Source organism: Lipotes vexillifer, unplaced genomic scaffold (assembly GCF_000442215.2).
Source record: "Lipotes vexillifer unplaced genomic scaffold, Lipotes_vexillifer_v1.1 scaffold384, whole genome shotgun sequence".
Classification (NCBI taxonomy): Eukaryota; Metazoa; Chordata; class Mammalia; order Artiodactyla; family Lipotidae; genus Lipotes; species Lipotes vexillifer.
The window spans coordinates 1,003,285-1,024,344 of record NW_006793498.1 but is presented as its reverse complement, the minus strand read 5'-3'; the positions used below and the strand labels follow the sequence as shown (position 1 = coordinate 1,024,344).

The 21,060-nt window shown below is 39.8% G+C and overlaps 1 protein-coding gene across 2 annotated transcripts in view; it reads right to left on the bottom strand.

Moving 5' to 3' along the window:
* Positions 1-5,980: 5,980 nt before the first annotated feature.
* The window catches only part of CAB39L (calcium binding protein 39 like), a 98,593-nt gene continuing 83,513 nt past the window's right edge, over positions 5,981-21,060 (bottom strand). The window contains exons 10-11 of one of the 2 annotated variants that reach the window (XM_007466427.1): positions 15,139-15,282; positions 5,981-6,419 (exon numbers count right to left, since the gene is read on the bottom strand). In XM_007466427.1, the coding sequence (XP_007466489.1) occupies positions 6,240-6,419; positions 15,139-15,282 (324 nt within the window). In that variant the 3' untranslated portion in view covers positions 5,981-6,239. The remainder of the gene's footprint in view (positions 6,420-15,138; positions 15,283-21,060) is intronic. The other variant, XM_007466426.1, reaches the window with a different exon arrangement.

Sequence of the window (21,060 nt, the reverse complement as noted above, 5' to 3'; positions counted from 1 at the left end):
TGGTAGTTTGTCCTGAAACCCTAGCAGAGAAGCCAGTATGAGGCACCTGCTGAGAGAAGCACCCAGAAACTGCTGGCTGCATCTGTAGGAGTTAACAGTAAAGAGGTAGGAGTGTGTTTCTGAATCAGAGTGGAAGTGTCTCAAGAGGGCCCCGCACTGGTGGTCCCTGAGCTGCCTCCCTTCCACGAGTGGGAAGAGCGAAGCCCATGCAGAACTGAGAGGAAGCAGGGGTGGGGTTCAGCTGGGCAAGAGCTGTGCTGTCTGTGGCAGGGAGCCCCACAAGTCAGAAGAGAAGAACTAATCATTTGTTGCAAGAAAACTTGCTGAGTACTGGGGGCAAAAGTGAGAGGGGCCACTAAAGGAAGGTGGAAGTTCTTTGATGGAGAGCAGAGAAGCCTAGGCACAGTGGCCCTGAGTCCATACTCGCCCTGATCTTTTAAAAGTGATGTGTCCCGGCTATTGTAACTAGTGCTGCAATGAACATTGGGGTGCATGTATTGTGGAACTAAGGCCAGTCAGTGTTAAGTCCTAAGTATCTCACAGGTTCTAAAGCTCCTGCCTCTGAGTCCTGGGTTTGAATCCTGCCCCGCCATGGGCTCAGTGGACAATCAGGCCGGTGACCCTCTCTGCGCCTCGGTTTCCACACTTGTAAAGTCAGGGTAATAAGAGCACGTGACTCACAGGTGGCTCTAAGGTTTGAGTTTAGTATTTGTGAAGCACCTAGAACAGGGCCTTCTCAGAGCAGGCACCAGCTCGGCCATAGGTCTTCTTAGAGGGCTCTCACTGTCTTGCATCCCCTCACTCAGCGCTCCCCATGCCAGGCCGCCCTCCTCCTGACCGGCCGTGCTCGGACAGGCAGGGTGTGTGGCACTTCCTGCTCAAAGGCCAGCTGCCTCCATGATGGCCCGAGACCCTTTGGGTGGCATTGAAGGCTCTCCTCCCGCTCCCTCCACGTGTCCACACGCCCAACACTCAGGGCACACACCTGTCAGTCTCTGGCCACACGTGCTTCATGCCCATGGCCCCTTCCTCCCAGATCCCACACTGGAGTGGAATTCCCTCTCCCACTGGCTGTGAGCCCCGCAGAGCAGCTGAGAGAGTTCAACATGGGAGCGTCTCCCAGGCCGGCACATCACAGACTTTACCTCATTGATTCCCTGTGAGGCAGCTCCTCTTTTTGCCTCATTTTACAGGTAGGAAACTGAAGGTCAGTGATTCTCAAGATCAAACACTTGTAGTGGAGCTGGGATTAAGTCCAGGCGTGGCTGTCCCCAGTGTCTGCATGGGTCCATCAACACCGCACAAACCTCTCATGGCACTTAAGAGGCAAAAACAGCCAGAGGTCTTCAAGGGGAGAAAGACATTAAGAGGATGTGGAAACACCTCCTCCAGTGCAACACATAAGTGGTGGGTTTGGGATGTGTCCGTTTATCTGGAACACGTTCCCAGTCTCCTCTCCTGCATGGTGATGAATTAGGGCTGGGGTCAAGAGAAAGTTGTCAGCGTTGCAAGTGGAAATGAGGAGGCAGCCTCACACCAGGAAGGTCAGGGCCATCACAGCTTAGGACGTTGCCGCAGGCCTGCTGGTTCACCCTGCCGCTGGGGCCACAGCCCCCCTGCCCCTCCTTCATCAGCTGCTCCATATCTCAGCTGGGGGAGCTGTACAGTGAGTTGTGCAGTCTTACAGTCAGCCACGGCATTGGAGGTGGAGGCTGGGAGGCCGGGAAGGCAGTGTGGGTTCCAGATCATATCCATGGATTCCAGCTGTCCTCATCGGCGCCCACTTCAATCTGTCTTCCCTTTCCTGCTGACTCAGGCCCAGTGCCAGACGCAGGGGACAGGCTTACGAAGGCCACTTACCCAGACCCCACAGCACATAGGTCTGACCCCTACAGTAACCCCCTACAGTAACTCTGTGGATCAACCCCTGATGGGCACAGAGAGTGAGTTCAATGAATGCTGGTTGAATAGATAAAGATTTTGGTTGCTTTATCTAGGCTTTAAATTTCAGAACTAAAATGAGGGGAACTCATTTTTTCAACCTTCGCTAATGGATACATTATTAATGTATATTACAACAGCACATTCTTCCAAAAGGCCCCTGCGATCACAGCTTTCATGTAACATAGGTGGCTCACAGGGCAGTGATTAAATTACAATCGATATTGGATTAATTGATGGTAAAGGGACTGAGACTTTTTGTATGGTTCTGTGACTTTCAGGGTATTGGTAATTGTACACCTTTCTCCTGGGAGGGAGTGATGAGGGACTTGGTGATCTCAACAGGAACGTTTGTACATGCATCAGAACGTCTGCCTTGTGGTAGCCCCGTGGTGCTGGGCCGCTGAGGAATCTGAAAGGGAGGCACGGCTGGCTGGGCAGCAACCAATCTATCAGGAATCTAAGCTGATATTATGTCCAACTGGAGAAGTAAGTCAGGAAAACAGAAGCAGATGCAGAAAGGTGGTTTGGAATTAACACCTGTGTAGAGTCAAGAGATTGCTCAAAATAATACAGAAATTCAAGATCGAATCCCTTATCCCATGCAGAGGTCTAATTTGATCTTCCAACACCAGACAACCACGTGAAGCAAAGTTACCCCCTGAAATGAAACTAGCTTTTGAAATCTTTCTATTGAGTTATCCTTTAGGTGGAATGCACTATTTCCTCCTTTCCTTGGGGGCCATGATGAACGAAGTGTCTGCCCCTGGGGTGGAGTCGAAGAGCAGGCCTGGCAGGAGGCAGCCCAGACATGCAGCCTAATTTCCGAAGACGTGGACTCTGGGGTCAGACTGGCCCTCAATGCTGGCTCTGCTGCCAGCCACCTGGATAGGTTACTCACCCCTTCTGCGATCCCGTGCTCTCCTCCATAAAGTGAAGTGTTACGACAGGGTCTCTGAAGAGGCTTAGTGCTGGCCAGGCTGATCATTTTGTCATACTTTGCTTTAATTATGGTAGTCACATAACAGCACTGTCTGTATGTCAAAAACAAAATCACATCCTTGTTCACAGCCATCTTCTGTCTTTTCAATCTTCTTAGAAAGACTAAGTCTAGCTTTTCCAGGTCTCTTTTGTTTCCAGCCTTTATCTAACTATGGGCCCTCATTAAAATAGCCAAAACCTTCCTGAAAAAACACGCAGGAAAAGATGTACGTGCCATACATACAACATGCTTTTGGATAAAACAGAAAAAAAAAAAGTAAAAGATATAAATCTTAATTTCCTCTAGTATAGTAGACTAGAAAGATCTGTAAACCTATTTTGAAACAACTATCTTTTCATATTTAAAAAAAAATCCTAGTGATGTTTGAATTTCATTTTCCTTCACTTTATTACAATCACTTTCAAGTCCTGTGTGGTTTCCAGACGGCACTATGGCTCAGGGCAGCTGCGTCTCACACAGACCAACCAGTGTGGCTGGCGACAGAGACTTTGGAAAGCTTGCTGCCCTTCCTCAGCATATACTGCTCCCCTGAGCCCTCCAGGACGAGAATCCACAGGGCTGGCAGTCAGAACATTTGCTCAAAGGCTGAGTGCCCCTTGGCCTTTTCTCACAGGGTAATAATCCCAACATTTGGGCAGATGCCTGGCTTTAGCCAGAGCCTCGTCCAAGAACATTATGATTTCAATCCATCCTGGCTTCATTCTAGGACCTTCACCCCTGGGAGCCTCCCAGGCAGCAGTGGGGGAGGGCACAACATAATTCCCCACTCCCAGGACCTCCCCTCGTTCACAGCCTTGAGGATGAATAAATGAATAAGAGCAGGAGTTTGGCCTCTGGCCACCGTGGCTTTATACCCCAGGTCTAGTCCACATTGTCTGGGATAAACTGCTCAGGGCCTCAGTTTCTTCAAATATAAAATGGGAATGACTCTGGCTGTGGTGAAGTATCAATCAATAACGTGAAGTGTTTCTATACTGCCTGACAGGCGGCCCTTGGTCAATGGCAGTGAGCCTCACTGGGACGATGGGACAGCCAAGGACAGGGGAAGTGGGCGTGGGGCCTCTGGGCAGCCTGGCGTGCCCTCCACCTGGGGCTTTCCCTGTTTGGAGCAGTGACAAGGAACACAGAGGCGGGACATGCAGAAGAATGAAACCGACCAAGGAATATGTGGCACCTTTTCATTTAGTCAGTCTTTATTTAAATGTGTGCTTTTGAAATAGCTTATTAAATATGACCTTTCCAAAACTCAATTCTCACAGTATTTACAGTGACTTTTATGCAAACATATTTTAACTGTGAGCTTCTTGCTCCCTCTTTCACGTTAATAATCTACAAATTTGTATCACAGCAAAATCCCAGCTACTTCATTTATTGCCTTTTAGACTAGTTTTGTTTGTGAGGTACTAAGCTAGGATAAGGGATTGCTAGGAATGAGCTAATTCAAGCTCGGAGGAAATAAAATATGTTTTATTTATCAAAAAAGAATTATAACAAGGCCTTGCTTTCCAACTGAAAACATGTGTCCCATGATGTGTGGAACAGTATTTAAGCAATGAAATACATTTCCAATGGTCATTATTGCGCCGCCTTCTTTTTTAAAGAAATATTTACACTCATCTCTCTTAAACAAATAAACAAAATCAGAAAAGTCAAATTTGAAGAGATTATGGACTGTCAGGGAATGTTATAAAAATAATCTGACCTCAGTGACTGAAGAATGAAGGTCATCAGACGGCCCGGCACTGGCCAGAGCTGCTGCAAGAAGGTCCCGCAGGCCCTGCAGCATCTGCCTCAGGCTCTGACGCTGGGCACGGAAAGACACAGCCAAGAAGGATGAAACCGCACCACGTGATTCTTCAGATGCTACATCTACAAGGGCACTGATCCTGGAGAGGGATCTTTCCCTCTCTGGGTGAAGAAATATCTGGTTGAAGAACACAGTACCCAATGTTGTAAAAAGTGAAGATTCCTATGGAAGGCAATAACTCATGATTTGGAAACAGAATTATGAAAAAAGTACAGATTAACAATTGTGCCTTTAATGTCTTGTAAATATAGCTTAAAATTCTGTTTTATACACTTGATGTCTGAAAACAAACCATGGCCTTTTTAAAAAAACACAAATTAATTCCTTAACCATTCTAGTATGCAAGAGAGTATTTGAGACCAACATTTTTATAAGTTTTCTACCTTTTCACTGAGGAATTTGATGTGAAATTAGAATGACAGCTTATTAGAAAATAAAGTGGAAAAAATTTTTAGTCCTTTGAGGATTTTTTTCATGCATTTAATCATTTGCCCTTCCAACGGCAACGTCCCCTTATTTATAAAGGCCTGTGCAACCCTCTGGACCCATGGTTTTGCACACGCTAGGCATCTCAATGCAATGATTCCTACTCTAAAACACACTTTCACCACAAAACTTTTTTCCCATAATGTGAAGTATGAATGAAATATTCCAAACATTCACTAACCCGACAGAAGTCTGTGGGAAACAGCAGTGACTTTCACTAGAGCTGTGGTTCTTACCCATCTGTTCCAAGTTCTCAAGTAAGCAGGTCCTACCCCGTGGGTCCTCTACGCCCATGACCCTTGTTAGTCCATCCTGTTTGGACTTAGTTGGTCCCATGCTAACCTGGTCAGAGTGGAGGAGTGTGTGTGTCTGTGTGTGTACCATGAATTGGTCATGCTGAGGAGATCCATTGGGGTGGAACGTGGGGCAGTAAGCAGAAAGGTGGGCATCAATTCCCTAGGAAGTTAGAAATGAATGATTACAGTTAAAAGATATAGGCAGGGAACAGAATATGTAATGACTGAAAACATGGATCTTATTTTCTTGGTGCCTTGAGAAATGTGTTTGTCCAAGTACAGATGGGCAAAACAGTTTGGTGCGTCTTGCCCCCATGCCCAGTTCTCTGAGAATTTAATCCTCTTCGAGGACTCAGTGACACCCATTCTTTGGGCTCCTACTACTTGGTGGCTCGTGGTGACTGAGGGCTCAGGTCTGCAAGCCTTGTTGCCCTTCATCAAGAAAGGGTTAAAATTGCTTTTATGAATGTCTAAAACAATGGCTCTGATTTCACATAAATAATCACAGGCTCGATTAAGATGAATATATTATTCTAAATTAATTTTTTTCTTTCAGACATTTATATTCCATCTACCCTGAACAATGAACTGAGAAAAAAACAGCCACCTCCAAAGCCTTCCCAAGAATGACTACTTTTTGAAATGACACTTTTTGTACAAACTGAACAAATGAGACAGTGACGGTGGCAGGAAACTGGGTGAGACTTCAAGGCGCCGTTTTCTTCAAGTCTCGAATCTGTTTAATCAAGTAGTTCTTCTCATCGGTGAACTGCTCATCGTCCGTCCTTTCTTTTTGGAAGCTGCTCAGAAACTCGATGAGTTTGGGTTGGTTTTTTAGTAGGATCTCCACAATAGGCTGTGTTTTGTGAGGACTGGCCACAAACACCTGAAACATGAGAAACAAATACCTAGGACAGGGAATGCACATCAGGGAAAACACGGATCCCACCTGTGTCTCATTTGTTACACGTGATAGCAAAATACAGAAAGCCCCAGATTATACTTACTTATTGAGGAAAATGAGTAATTCCCCATTCATATCCATTTCTACAGAGAATATACAAATATATTCAATATATTTAAATTATATATTTAATCATATATTTAAAATTACCATTATAACTAAATATGTGATTATAAAATTAAATAAATATATATAATTCTATATAATGAAATAGATAATATATAAATATATAATGATATATATAAAATATAAAATATTCAATATATATAATATATTGAATATACTTAATATATTCATCTGGCTCAAAATTCAAAAAGGACAAATGTGAAAAGTCCCCCTCTCACCTCCTCTCCCTGGAGGTCACCAATGTTATTATTTTCTTATGTATGTGGAGCTTTAAAATTTATAACTGCCTAGGTCCCACCTCCCAGAGACTCCAGTTCAGTAGACCTAGAGGGGAGGTCTGTCTCTCTGTATTTTTATAAAGTTCCACAAAGATTCTTATGTGCACTCCTAGTTGAAACCATGATCCTGGGCTAATAACTCAGCTGTACTATAAAAGACAGTGACAACTGTAATAACAGGACATAATAACTCAAAACTATAATGCTGGGACTTCCCTGGTGGTCCAGTGGTTAAGACTCTGTGCTTTCACTGCAGGGGGCACGGGTTCCATCCCTGGTTGGGGAACCAAGATCCCAAATGGAGGGGGGGGGGGGCCAAAAAAAAAAAAAAAAGAAAAGAAAAAACCAAGCATATTAAAAAAAAGAAAAACTATAATGCTGACTGGTACAGTAATTTGCAAAGGACACACTTCCTAGTTACATGCTATATATATAATGACATGACCAGATTATCCATAAAACTGTTGACTGCTATATAGCTCTCTGGTTTCATGTTCTGGGCTCCCCACTCCTCAGAAGGGCTGAGTGCTTCACCACCAGCCCCTCTGCACACCGTCTCCTCTTCCTGAACCTCCAACAGTGCACAACTCTACTCCGAACACACTGTGGCCAGTGATCAGTTATGGAGACAGTGGGAGCTACAAGGTTGAACCCTCAAGGTTCCTCCAATCCAGCAAGCATGAGGAAGGAAAAACTACACCAGGATGTAAAGGACCTATGAGAGGGAAATGAAAAGCTGTGGAGGTTCAAAGGAGGTGGAGATAACATTAGATTTCTGAGTTCGGAACAGGAAGGGCTCATGGTGTAGGTGAAATGAAAGTCCATGAATCAGATTTTCTCTTTTTTTTTTTTTAATATCAGTTTGGTAGTTTGTGCATTTCTAGGGATTTGTCCATTTCATCTAGGTTATCTAATTTATTGATGTACAATTATTTGTAGTATTCTCTTATAATCTTTTTTATTTCTATAAGGAGGTTGAATCAGTAACCAAAAACCTCTCAACAAAAGCCCAGGACCAGATGATTTCACTGGTAAATTCTACAAACTTTTAAAGAAGAATTAACACCAATCCATTTCAAATTCATCCAAAAAATAAAAGACAAGGGAATACTTCCTAACTCATTCTATGAGGTCAGCATTACCCTGATACCAAAGCCAGACAAAGCTATCACAAGAAAACTACAGACCACTGTCCTCTATGAATAAAGATGCAAAAATACTCAACAAAATACAAGCGAATGAAGTCCAGAATAATATTAAAAGGATTACATGCCATGACTAAATGGGATTTATTCCAGAAATACAAGTATGGCTCAACATAATAAAATCAATCAATGTAAAAATATACCACATGTACTAGACTGAACTGCATCCTCTAAAAAGATCAATGTTCAAGTCCTAACCCTTGGTACCTGTGAACATGACCTTATTTGGAAATAGGATGTAATCAAATTAAGATCAGTTCATACTGAGTTAGCTTGGGCCTGAATCCAATTACCAGTATCTTTAGAGGAAGAGGGAATTTTGGACACAGAAACACACAGAGATACGCAGAGGAAAATGCCATGTGAAGATGGACACAGAGATTGGAGTTATGCATCTATAAGGCAAGGAATGCCAAGGATTGCTGGCAACCACCAGAAGCTAGGAGAGAGGCATAGATTTTCCCTGAAAGCTCCAAGAGGAACCAACCCTGTTGACACCTTGATCTTGGACTTCTAGTTGCCAGAACTCTGAGACAGTGACTTTCTGTAGTTTTAGGACACTTAGTCTTTGGTACTTTGTTATAGCAGCTCTAGGAAACTAAGATGACACATTAGCACATTGAAAGAAAACCATATGATCGTTTCAACTGATGCAGAAAAAGTATTTGACAAAATCCAACACCTTTTCATAATAATAATAATAATAAACACTCAACATGGGACAACTAGATATCCACATGCAAAAAAATAAAGTTGGACCCTTACCTTGCACCATAAACAAAAATTAACTCAAAATTGGTCAAAAAACTAAATATAAGAGCTAATAGGGCTTCCCTGGTGGCACAGTGGTTGAGAGTCCACCTGCCGATGCAGGGGACACGGGTTCGTGCCCCGGTCCGGGAAGATCCCATATGCCACAGAGCAGCTGGGCCCGTGAGCCATGGCCGCTAAGCCTGCACGTCCGGAGCCTGTGCTCCGCAACAGGAGAGGCCACAACAGTGAGAGGCCCGCATACCACAAAAAAAAAAAAAAAAAAAAGAGCTAATAAAACTTTTAGAGGAAAATATAGGGGTACATCCTCATGACCTTGTATTTGGCAATGGTTTCTTAGCTACAACATTAAAAGCATGAGCAACAACAAAAAAAATGGATAAACTGAATTTCATCAAAATTTAAAAATTGTGTGTATCACAGGACACTATCAAGAGCATGAAAAGACAATATACAGAATGTAAGAAAATATTTGCAAAGCATATATATGATCAGCATCTAGTATCCAGAATATATAAAGAACTCATACAACACAACAACAAAAAGACAAACAACCTTTTTTAAAAAGGGGCAAAGGGGGACTTCCTTGGTGGTCTAGTGGGTAAGTCTCCGTGCTCCCAATGCAGGGGGCCTGGGTTCGATCCCTGGTCGGGGAACTAGATCCTGCATGCATGCTGCAACTAAGAGTTTGCATGCCACAACTAAGAAGTTCACAGGCCGCAACTAAAGATCCTGCATGCCGCAACGAAGATCCCGTGTGCTGCAACTAAGACCTGGCACAGCCAAAACAAATAAACAAATAAATATTAAAAAATAAAATAAAAAGGGGCAAAGGACTTGACATTTCTCCAAAGAAGATATACAAATGGCTAATAAGCATGTGAAAAAATCCTCAACATCATTAGATCATTAGGGAAACACAAATCAAAACCACAATGAGACTAGGCCAGCTACAATTAAAAAAAAAAACAAAACTAACAATAACAAGTGAGGAATGGAGAAATTGGAACCCTGTACACAGCTGGTGGGAATGTAAAATGGAGCAGCCTCTATGGAAAACAGTTTGGTAGTACCTCAGTAAGTTACACACTGAATTACCATAAGACTGAGCAATTCTGTTCCTAGGTATATACCAAAAGAATTGAAAACATTTGTTCAACCAAAAACTTGTACATGAATATTCATTCATAGCAGCACTATTCACAATAGCCAAAAGTCCATCAGCTAATGAATGGATAAGCAAATTGCGATATATCCTTAAAATGGAATATTATTCACATAAAAATGAATGAAGTACTACTGATCATGCTACAACATGGATGAACTTTAAAAACATTATGCTAGTAGAAGAAACCGGACACAGAAGGCCACACATTATATCATTTCATTTATATCAAATATCCAGAACAGGTGAATCCATAAAGACTGAAAGCAGATTAGTGATTGCCAGGGGCTGTGGGTAAGAGAAAATGAGGAGTAGTTGCTGAATGGGTATAGGGTTTCCTTTTGGGGTGATGAAAATGTTCTGGAACTAGAGAGTAGTAATAGTTGTATAACACTGTAAATACTAAATGCCACTGAACTGTACACTTTAAAATGGTCAAAATGGTGAATTTTATGTTATATGAACTTTACTACCATAAATTAAAATTGTTACTTATTAAAAAAAAGTACCCCAGGCTCCTTTACATTGGTTACACAAAATGCCTGATGTTTATAGAACACCTAGTATGTTAGGAAATCACATACTGGAGCCAAACGTGTGGCTCCTCTGGCTACCATTAGTTTACAAGTGAGCTGCTGGGAAGTTTTAGCTAGGAACTGTCTGGCATTTGTGGTAACTACAGCAATAACTCATAACAGCCTTTATTCCCAAAAATTTTTTTTAGAAGATTAAATATATAGAACAAACTAAGCATCTCTGTTTGAATCCAAAATAAATGTAAAACGTAGTGGAATTTGCAGACAAGGCATCACTGGATCAACTCTACTGAATCTGTACACTGTACAACAGACCTAAAAAAATGTTCAATTTGTTTTCAAGTTTAATTTTTTTCCTTATTTTTATTTTTTATGGCTTCTGAACTCTGCTGCCTCTAAAGGTAGTTGCTGATTAGAGGTGACTAATGCTCTAATGTACAATTCCTTTGGGGCATCTGGGACACTGAAATCAAGGCCTGAGATGACCCATTCATGAGGACAACGATTCTTGTTCTGTATACTTTTTCAGGTGAATTGTCAGGCTGGCCTTTGGATTTTGGAATAAGCTAGGATGGAGCTTCTTGTTTTCATGGAAATGGCTCTTGTGGCCAACTGCTAGGATCTGAGCGACGGAGCAGTACACTCAGACCCATTTTCGGCAATGGCCATGCCTGAGTTCCAGCAGCTCTGAGAGGTGAGCCAAAAGGCACTGGCCATCCCCACCCCCTAGGTTCGAAAGACAGTGGCAACATGGTCCTTTGCTATTAAGGATGTTAACAGGGAAAGGAAAGAAAGATCAGCTCATAGCTGATCCCTAAATGCACGTTGGCCATATCTCTGGAAGAGGCAGGATCACAGAGACAAAGGTCTCCTGAACCTAGTATCTTAGAATTAGACTTTTGATTTTAATTTAACTTTTAAAATTTAACATTTTGCAAGTGAGGAAACAGATCCAGATGGATTTGCCCAAAGTCACTGGTGGCAACCGAGCCACAACAAAGACCCAGGTCTCTTGACTTCCATGACTTCCATCTAGTCCTTTCCCATCATACCATCCTGTTCGTCAATAGCAGAGAAAACATGAAATGGCAACTCATTCAAGTCCCTGAACTTTTCAAGCAAGCTAATGAAAATTGGCCACTAATAATCTGGCAAAGACATTTTTAGTCATGTGTTCCACATTTTCTGTACTTTATGAAAGGTACCTGGGGAAAAGGACTATTAATAAAGAACTGTGGAAAAACTCTAGGACTCAGCTGTTACTTTTTCTAAATAACAAAATATTTTGGGCAAGTAAACAATTCAGTTTGCCCTTCAGTGCAACGAACATAGTTAGGGTCCAGAGTAAGTCCAGTTTATACACATACAAGTAAACAAGTGGTCAACTATTTTTAAATGCACCTATTCTGTCCAATAATGAGATGATCCAAATTCTGATCTCAGAGGATGGAAGTAGGTTATTTCTATTTTGCCACCCACTGAATACTTCCATAATCCTGCATTTTGGAACCAAGTTATATGAAGCATGTTCTCATCTAGGATGATATATTAAAATTCTGTGGGAGGGCTTCCCTGGTGGCGCAGTGGTTGAGATGCAGGGGACACGGGTTCATGCCCCGGTCCGGGAAGATCCCACGTGCCGCGGAGCAGCTGGGCCGGTGAGCCATGGCCGCTGAGCCTGCGCGTCCGGAGCCTGTGCTTCGCAACGAGAGGGGCCACAATAGTGAGAGGCCCGCGTACCGCAAAAACAAACAAACAAACAAAAATTCTGTGGGAGCTGGAAAGGCAAGACACACAGCCTTCTATAATTTCCTCAGTCAAAAGGCAAGGGTCTTAAAAGGGCCTACCATTTTATACTCTGCAGGCATTTTCCTGTCCTACAAGAGCCTATTTTTGTCTCATCCAATTTGTGTTTATTCTTTATTAAATAATTCTAACACAGAGAAGAGCACAGCAATAACATATCAGATTTCAAGTTCCCACCATAGAGCTCTCTCATTTTTGCCAAACTTGCCTTCAGAATTTTAATAAAATAAAACATTACAGATATAATTAAAGGCTATTAGACATTTCTTCATGATATCATTCTCTTTCCTACCCCTCCCTGAGGTGACTGCTATCCTGAATTTGGTATTTATCATTCCCATGCAGATTTTTAGACTATAACTGCATATGTCTGAATCCATACATAGCGTTGTTTTGCATGTTTTTAAACTTTAAATAAATAACATCCTTTTAACATTTGCTTATCCTACTCAGTGTTTCTGATACTTATCTACACTGATCCATATAACTCTATTAATTTTAACCCATTACTATATGCTATTGTATGAATACATCACAATTTATTTTCCCAGTCTCCTGTAGATACCCATTTTTTTTTCCATTTTACAACATGTGAAACAATGTTGCAATAAACATTTTGGTACAGGATTCCTTATGCATGTGAGCAAGATTGTCCCTAGGAAATTGCCAGAAAATGAGATTTTAGGACTGAAGAGTATGGACACTTTCAGTACTTTATTTTGCTAAATTGCTCTCCTAAGTGCTTGTACCAATTTACAGTGTTTGACCTACTGCCCTCCAACCTTACCAAAATTTGATGTAGTCAGACTTAAACATTTTTGTCAATATGAAAAATGTAAAGTGATATCTCGATATTTTAATGGCCATTTCCACAATTACTACTAAGATGAGCATCTTCACCTATTTGTTGGCCAATCAGGTTTCCTCATCTGTAAATTACCAACTTGCATGCTTTGCCTATTTTTCTATTGAATTGTTTGTCTTTTTCTAAATGATTTGTCAGTTACATGTGTCACATTCTGTCCTGTTTTTCACTTTGTTTATGATGTCTTTTCAAAAAGAAGTGTTAAATTTTAATGTAGTCAAGCTTATTTTCTATTATGTTTTGTGATTTTAAATTCTTTTTAAAAATTCTTCCTTCCCCAACATCATAAAAAGTCTCCTATTTTCTCTTTTAAAAGTTAAAAAATTTTGCTTGTCAAGTGTAGATCTTTACCAGAATTTAATTCTGAATATAGTGGAGAGTAGGGTTTTCTATATGAATAATCTATTACCCTAGAACCATTTATTAACAGTAACCCTTCCTTCACTGCTTTACAATCCCTCCACTATGAAATATCAAATTTCATATTTGCACAGGCTTATTTCTAGGCTTTTTACTCTGTTTTGTTGTTCTATTTATCTATCTCTATGCCAATACAGTATTGTCTCCATTTACTATAAATTCATAATAAGTCTTAATATATGGTAGGATGGATTTCCCTACCTTGTTTTCCTTGAAAATTGCCATAGATAATCCCAGGCCATCGTTCTACCTTACAAATTTTAGAGTCAGCTTGTCAAGTTCCAGGAAAAGTTCTGCTGGGATTTTGATTGTAATTAAATGGAATTCATAAATTAATTTGGGATTTGAACTGCTCTAGTAGCCTTTTGGACAATAAAGATGTGGTGGCTGAAAGATGGACTAAAATTGTTTTTTACCTCTCAAAGCAACAATTACATACCTTATAAACTGCCATGTCTCCCATTTATAGACTTACAAATTCAATCACTGAATATACATTATAAAGGCCAAAAAAAAAAAGCATGGAACTCTCTGAATCCTTGATTCTACTCTAGATACCTATCCTAAGAAAATAATCCTAAATATGGAAAAAATTAGCTGAATACATAAAATGCTCATTGTAGCTACAAATTGAAAATAACCTAAATATAAACGACACAGGAATATTTAAGTAAACTAGAGTAAGTATACCCAATGAAAAACTATGATGCCAATAAAACTACTGGCTCTTTTTAAACACTATATATAACAACAGTGAATTAATGTTCACTTACGGTATAGCATTGAGTGATAAAATTAGTGTATCAGTTGTGTGTACAATGTAATACAGCTGCAGAAAAAACCTTCAAATATGTGCACAGGAAAATAAAATTTACTCAAATCTTTACAATAGTTAAGTCAGGGGTATGGGATTATAGATTAGATTTCTTCCACCTACCCTACTTTTAAACAAATCTATTGTTTAAAGTTTCTAGGAGATGATTTTATTACTCTAACATCAAAGAAAAGATATTAGAAAGAAAAAGCAGGTGTTATATGGACTACTTTTCTTTCAAAACGAATTAAAATATTTCTAAGCAAGTAACAAAGCGAGTAGTACTCAGTGTTTCTTTAGGTTTCACTTAAAGTTCAAAGAAACACTTCAGGCAGAAGCAAAGCATTCAAATTCTGACACAGGTTTTCGGCTTCAACTCAATCACAGATTATTTTAGTAACTTTTGGGAAACAGTATTCCCCTATTTTCTCAGTGAAAAAAATGAAAATATGTCGAGATATGGATTAGTTAGCAAATCTTTTAGAAACAAATGGGCATTCGTTAAAATAACTCTAAAATTTCATCTAAGTCATGCAAAACAGAAAGACTGCCTATTTAATTTTCTCTCAAGTATAAAGGAGGGTACACAGTAGGGAGTTTGCCATTTGCAACTGGAAAACAAATGCCCACATTATTTCTGCAGCTTGCACTTTACCTTAAAGACATGAAAGGCTTCAAACTGGATGTTAGGACTTTTATCCCGGAGGAGGTTCATCATCAGTTTGAGGTTCTCTGGCTTGCTGATGTACTTCGTCATGATGGCAAAGTTGTGCCGGTCCAGGATCAGTTCACCTAGCAGCTACAAAAAACACAGAATCAAAGTAGAATCTGTCCGAGAGTCATCTTATTCAAAATATATCCCACTTCTTCACACCGGAAAACAAAATATAAATGTGAGTTATGAATGTTGATATGAAAAAAATTCAGAGTCCTTAAGTACATCTTAAAGCATAGGCATGGAAGCCGTAGTTATTATTTTTAAACTTTTCATACAGTTTTGCTAAAGTCAGTGCTTAATGCATTTCTGAATCTTTTTTTTTTAAGCCAGTCATTGCTACTGCTTAAAAAAGCTTTCTCTGCTGCCCTCATCAAGAGCTAGCCAGAAATGAATTTATTATTTTCATCCCTTACTTTAATGTGCTTCCCAGTAATGTATTATTGCTCCTTAGGCATAGGATAAGAATTAAAAAATTGACTTTACAATTATACCTTCCTTATCTGAATAAATATACTCTAGTAGCTTACTGGAAAAACAGGTTATATTAAGTGACACTTACCTTCTCCCTAAATTTTATTACAAAACCTGATATAGAGCCAGAAAAAAACTCTGACCCTGAATTCATATGAAATTTAATATGTGCAGCAAGTTTTTATAAAGAAGTAAAGCAAAACATTTTCTGGTGACAAATTATTAATTCCTAAAATGCCGCATTACTCCATGTTATGAACTGGATGTTTACGTCCCTCTAAATCTATATGTTGAAATCCTAATCCCCAATGCAATGGTATTAGGAGGTGGGGCCTTTAGAAGGTGAATAGGACATGAGGGTGGAGCCATCATGAATGGGTTTGGTGCTCTTATAAAAGAGATCCTGGAAAGCTCCCTTGCTGCTGGCACCGTGATCTCAGACTTGCCAGCATCCAGAACTGTGAGAAATAAATGTTTGTTGTTTAAGCCACCCAGTCTATGGTATTTTTGTTATAGCAGCCCAAACAGACTAATACACTTCAAAACAAAATAAAAATACCAAGAGTGAGAATAGTTGAAGACCCCCTAACAGCATATGGCTGAACTTTTATTCTCACTGTAGTGGTAGCAATTCCTAAAGCTTCAGCAACCAGGTGGCTGAAATGTACCCTTAACATAATTTTATATATGATATACTTAATGATGACCAGTGTTGGGTGTTAGATGGTCACCAGTTAGTCTCAAACATATGCAATAGCAATTGTGTAAATTTTTAGTCTTCATCTTTCTTAATCTCTCCTCAGCATCTAAAGCTAACTGGATACTCTCCTGGAAACTTTCTTTGTTCCTGGTTTCAAGGCCACTGCTTGCTTCTCTTTTCTTAGCGCTTGAAGTGAGTTCCTATGCTGCCCGTTACTGATTCCCCTTCCCTTTAGGCACTATACATGCAGGGATTTTCCAAGCTGTATTTTACCTCTTTATCTCCCAACAATCTCATCTATGCCCGTGGCTTCAACTATGACATCCAGAAAGATGTCTCCCAAATCTATTATACATCTCTGTTTTAATTTCCTTCCTAATCTCTATACCCACATTTTTAACTCCCCGCCCCCCACCCCAGCCCTGGTTGAACACTTAGCTGGCCTATCACACTCAACATCTCTACAACCAATTCCCTTTCCTTTCCTTGTTAATGACATCATGATCTGCTAGTCCCCTGGGGAAGAGAGTTGAAATCTTTCTCAGCTCTTTTCCTTCCTTTACTCCTCATACCAAATCTACATCTAAGATCTGCCAATTTTCTGTTTTTAAATGTCTTGAACATCCTTCGTTCCATTTTTACTCACTCAGACCCTCCTACCTTCCATCTGGACTACTGCAACAGCACACACAATGGTCTCTTTTTCAGTCTTCACCCAGTCCAACCCATTCTGCACATTATGTCAAATGTATCTTCCTGATGATCAGCCTTATTCATGTTACTAATGCCACTTATAACATGAATGAATAAACAAACAAATATCTAGATTCCTTTGAACTGGGGATAAAAATTGAAGTCCTTAGTCTGGCATTCAAAACCCACTGTGACTGGAGTCATTTCTACTGCATCCTTTCCTCTGCCCCCTCACTTATTCTTTCTCATTCTGCTTCTGTGGCTTCACTACCCTTGCTCCAAATTTTTCCCAGCTTTACTGATACTGAGGTATAATTGACAAAACTGTGTACATTTAAATTGTACGTCATGAAGATGTGATATGTGTATACATTGTGAAATATTTACCACATGCAATTTAATTAACACACCTATAGCCTCACATAGTTACCCTTTTCCTTTTTGTGGTGAGAATGCTTAAGATCTACTCTCAGCAACTTTCAAGTATACAATACAGTATTATTAACTATAGTCACCATGCTGTATGTTAGATCTTCAGAATTTATTCAGCTTACAACTGAAAGCTTGTACCCTTTGACCAGCATCTCCCATCCCCCTGCCCCCACCCATAACCACCATTCTACCTTCTGTTTCTATAGTTCAACTCTTCTCCTCAGCTGAGTTTCCTCTCTTGCCTCTGTGCTCTTTTCCTAGTTGTACTCACTTTGCCTTGCAGTGCAGAGTTACTCATGAGCTTATTTAGAATATAAGCTCCATAAGGGCATGTGTCAATTCCTACTAGTGTTTGTATCCCTTATAACCTAACTGTGTGAGGTGTGTGGATATTGTTGGGGAAACAAAGTCCAAGCAACACAGAATCCTCTCTACAAAGTGTAGAAAAGAAAGAAAGCAGTTTTATTATCGAAAATGCATATTCAGAGCACAACACTGTAGGTAATCTACAAAAAAGGCATTACGAAGACATAAAATTCTACCTTATTTATACAACCAAGCAGCTACAATCCAGTACATATATATACTCTCAAGGTGAAAGATAACTGGTCCCCTATAAGAGGACCAGACAGCGCTATTTGCTGTGCATCCTTTCATAGTTCACCCTGAATTCACCCGGCCATTGAAGTGGCCATTTGTTTTACCTCATTGCTTTTATCCAACTAATGTAGAGAATAATAAAACTTCTCTTATCTCTCTGACAAGAAAATGGTTACAGCTTGGAGAGAAGCATCAAGGTTAAAGTTTCCTGTGACAGAGAGGAAGGAGAGCTATCTTCCTAGATGTTTACACTCCAGGGGGGAAGCTCCCGGATTCTCAAAAAAAAAAAAAACAACCAAAAAACATTCTGGGTTGTAAAGCTGACAAGAAGCTTCTAAAGATATATATGTGTGTATATATATATAGCATCTATGTAAATATAGATTCTATGTAGATATATATTTATTTAAAATATAACATATTTTATATGTTATAATAAAATATAATATAACTCTGGTGGTCCAGGGGTTAAGACTCCATGCTTTCACTGCAGAGGGCATGGGTTCAATCCCTGGTTGGGGAACTAAGATCCCGCATGCTGTGTGGAGTGGTCAAAAATACATATATAGCATACACACATACACATATCAAAAGGTCTTCTAGCAACAGAGCAATTTCATTTAAAAAATTTTAAATTTGTATACATACACACATTCAATAAATATTTGTTGAAGTGACATTTGTGAGTTAAGTTCAGATTAAGGCACTTCAATTCTTATTACATGGGGATGCCTATATATAAATTCTATCCAATCTATCCTCTGCTTATATAATTTCACTACTTTTTGGAAACAATCAATTATGTTAAATCATTTGGCCAAAAACACTGAATCTTTTAGCCATTAAATATTAATCTATTAATTAACACTGACAGTGAAAAATGCTGCATTTCATAGTAATACAAAGCATTATACAGCAATACTATACTAAGTAAAAGGAAAAAAATTCGTATTTTTTACTTCTTTAACTTTCATGTTATAGGCTTCATAGTATACAGTGAAACCACACACAATAATGAGTTTTTAAAAAACTTTGTGTTTTAATGATATTGACCAGAGCTCTCCCCAAATCCAGAATTCCATCAAGTTTCTTTTGAATTATAATCTTTCTAGTGATTAAATACCAGGCCTCCGAAGAAGATAAGAAATAAATTCCTAAGCTATGTCACATAGTGAAAGAAATTTCTCTGTTAATTATTTTTTATTGACACCAGGAACCTAAGCACCCCAAGATAGTTCAGAAAAATTTAAAATTTGATTAACAAAAGGCAGGAGGTAGCAACTATGTTGGAATCAGAAAATAGCCTAGTAAATACACTCTTACAATAATCTGACCTCTCTTGTTTTCTAAAATTATGAAACATCTATGTGCAAAATATTACAGAATATTACTATGTTTACTATAAACATAGTAAAATCAAAATAGAAGATACTGCTACCACAGATCTAATTACCCAAAGGAAAACCCAACAGCACACAGTGGAGCTCTGCAGAACAATGTTCAGATGAAGAAAAGAGCAAACAATACTTAAAGAGCTCTTTCCTTGAATAGACTGATACAAGACCATGTTAGCAATACCTCTGCCTATAATCCAACATTCAAAAAAGGCCAACTCTTCAGTAATGATTTTAGCAATTTTTACATTCTTGATATACTTTATCTACCTTTTACTAGTGCTTTTCACTGTCTAACCAGTGCTTGGTTTTACCACGTTGTAAATCAAATATTTGTGAGACAGTCAACTGTAAAGGATTTTAAGTGGGAATGGCAGCTCATGTAGTATGTGTGGGTGCCTTAATAAAGAACAAGAAAGAAGCCTTATGAGTGGGCTGGGGCATCTGTAAATAAGTAGAAAACAAACAATCAGCTTGAAAAGGGAGAGTTTAAAGGAGACTTTCTATACCACATGCTGTACAAAGTCAGATGCTCTTTGCCATGTCACTGGAATAGCACTGAGGTCTTCAGCTGGAGAACTATGTGAAAAGAGGAAGAGAGGCTGGATGGTGGAGAGCCAGGTGGCAGCAGACAGAGGTGAGAAATGAGTCTTTCTTGCTCCCCTTTGCAACCCGCTAAATTTGTATTAAATGTTGTACTAATCATACATCTACTGGGTTAATAGGCTTTGATTTTTAAATGCAAATGCATCCTGGTAGGAAAAAGTCTAACTCATACCCTAGTCCCAACTATTTATTTAGAATAGATCGGTGCCTTCAGTCCAGAGACTGAACTCTGGGGACAGTGACAAGGAATATTTATTAATGAAATTTATTTCAATTTTCTTTAGCAAATATATCCAGGTCTTACCATGTGGTAGGTTCTGCTCTAACCATTTTACAAATATTAACAAGGGAACAGGACAAGGTGGGGTTGAAGGCAGCCTGAGAAGAGAATGAGGGCAATGGGCACATGGGTAGGAGGGGATGTCAGGACAGCAGGAAAGAAAAGCAGGAAGAAGGCCAAGAAGGGAAATGTCTGGGTACAAAACTGTAAGCTTTGTAACTTTGCCTAAGGCCCTAGAGACAGTCGACCACAGAAAAATTTCTGTCACAAGTTCTTATCACTGTGGAAAATGGTACAAGGATAAATTCTAAGGTCCATGACCCTCAGCTTTCTTGATCCCAGTTTGGTTCAGTCACCTTAGTTCCTATCAACCCCTCTACTTTGGCCCAGTATCTGACAGATTCCACTGAAAACAGGAAGGACTTGGAAAATTTATGAGCAATTAGCTATATATTGGCCCTTCAGAGCATCGTCACCTCTGTTTACTGTTCCAATTTCCACTCCCCGCCAGGATGACTATCTCTGTAACACAGACAAGCTTTCCTGGTTTGACTGTCCTTGTGTCTATTCTATAAGTACACGGCTGTCCCAACAGGATGTATCCTTATCTTCAACTGCTTTTAAGAAGCTTTCTGGACCTGGGAGAGCACAGCATTGATGTCCCTGCCTTTGCCTGGAGCTCT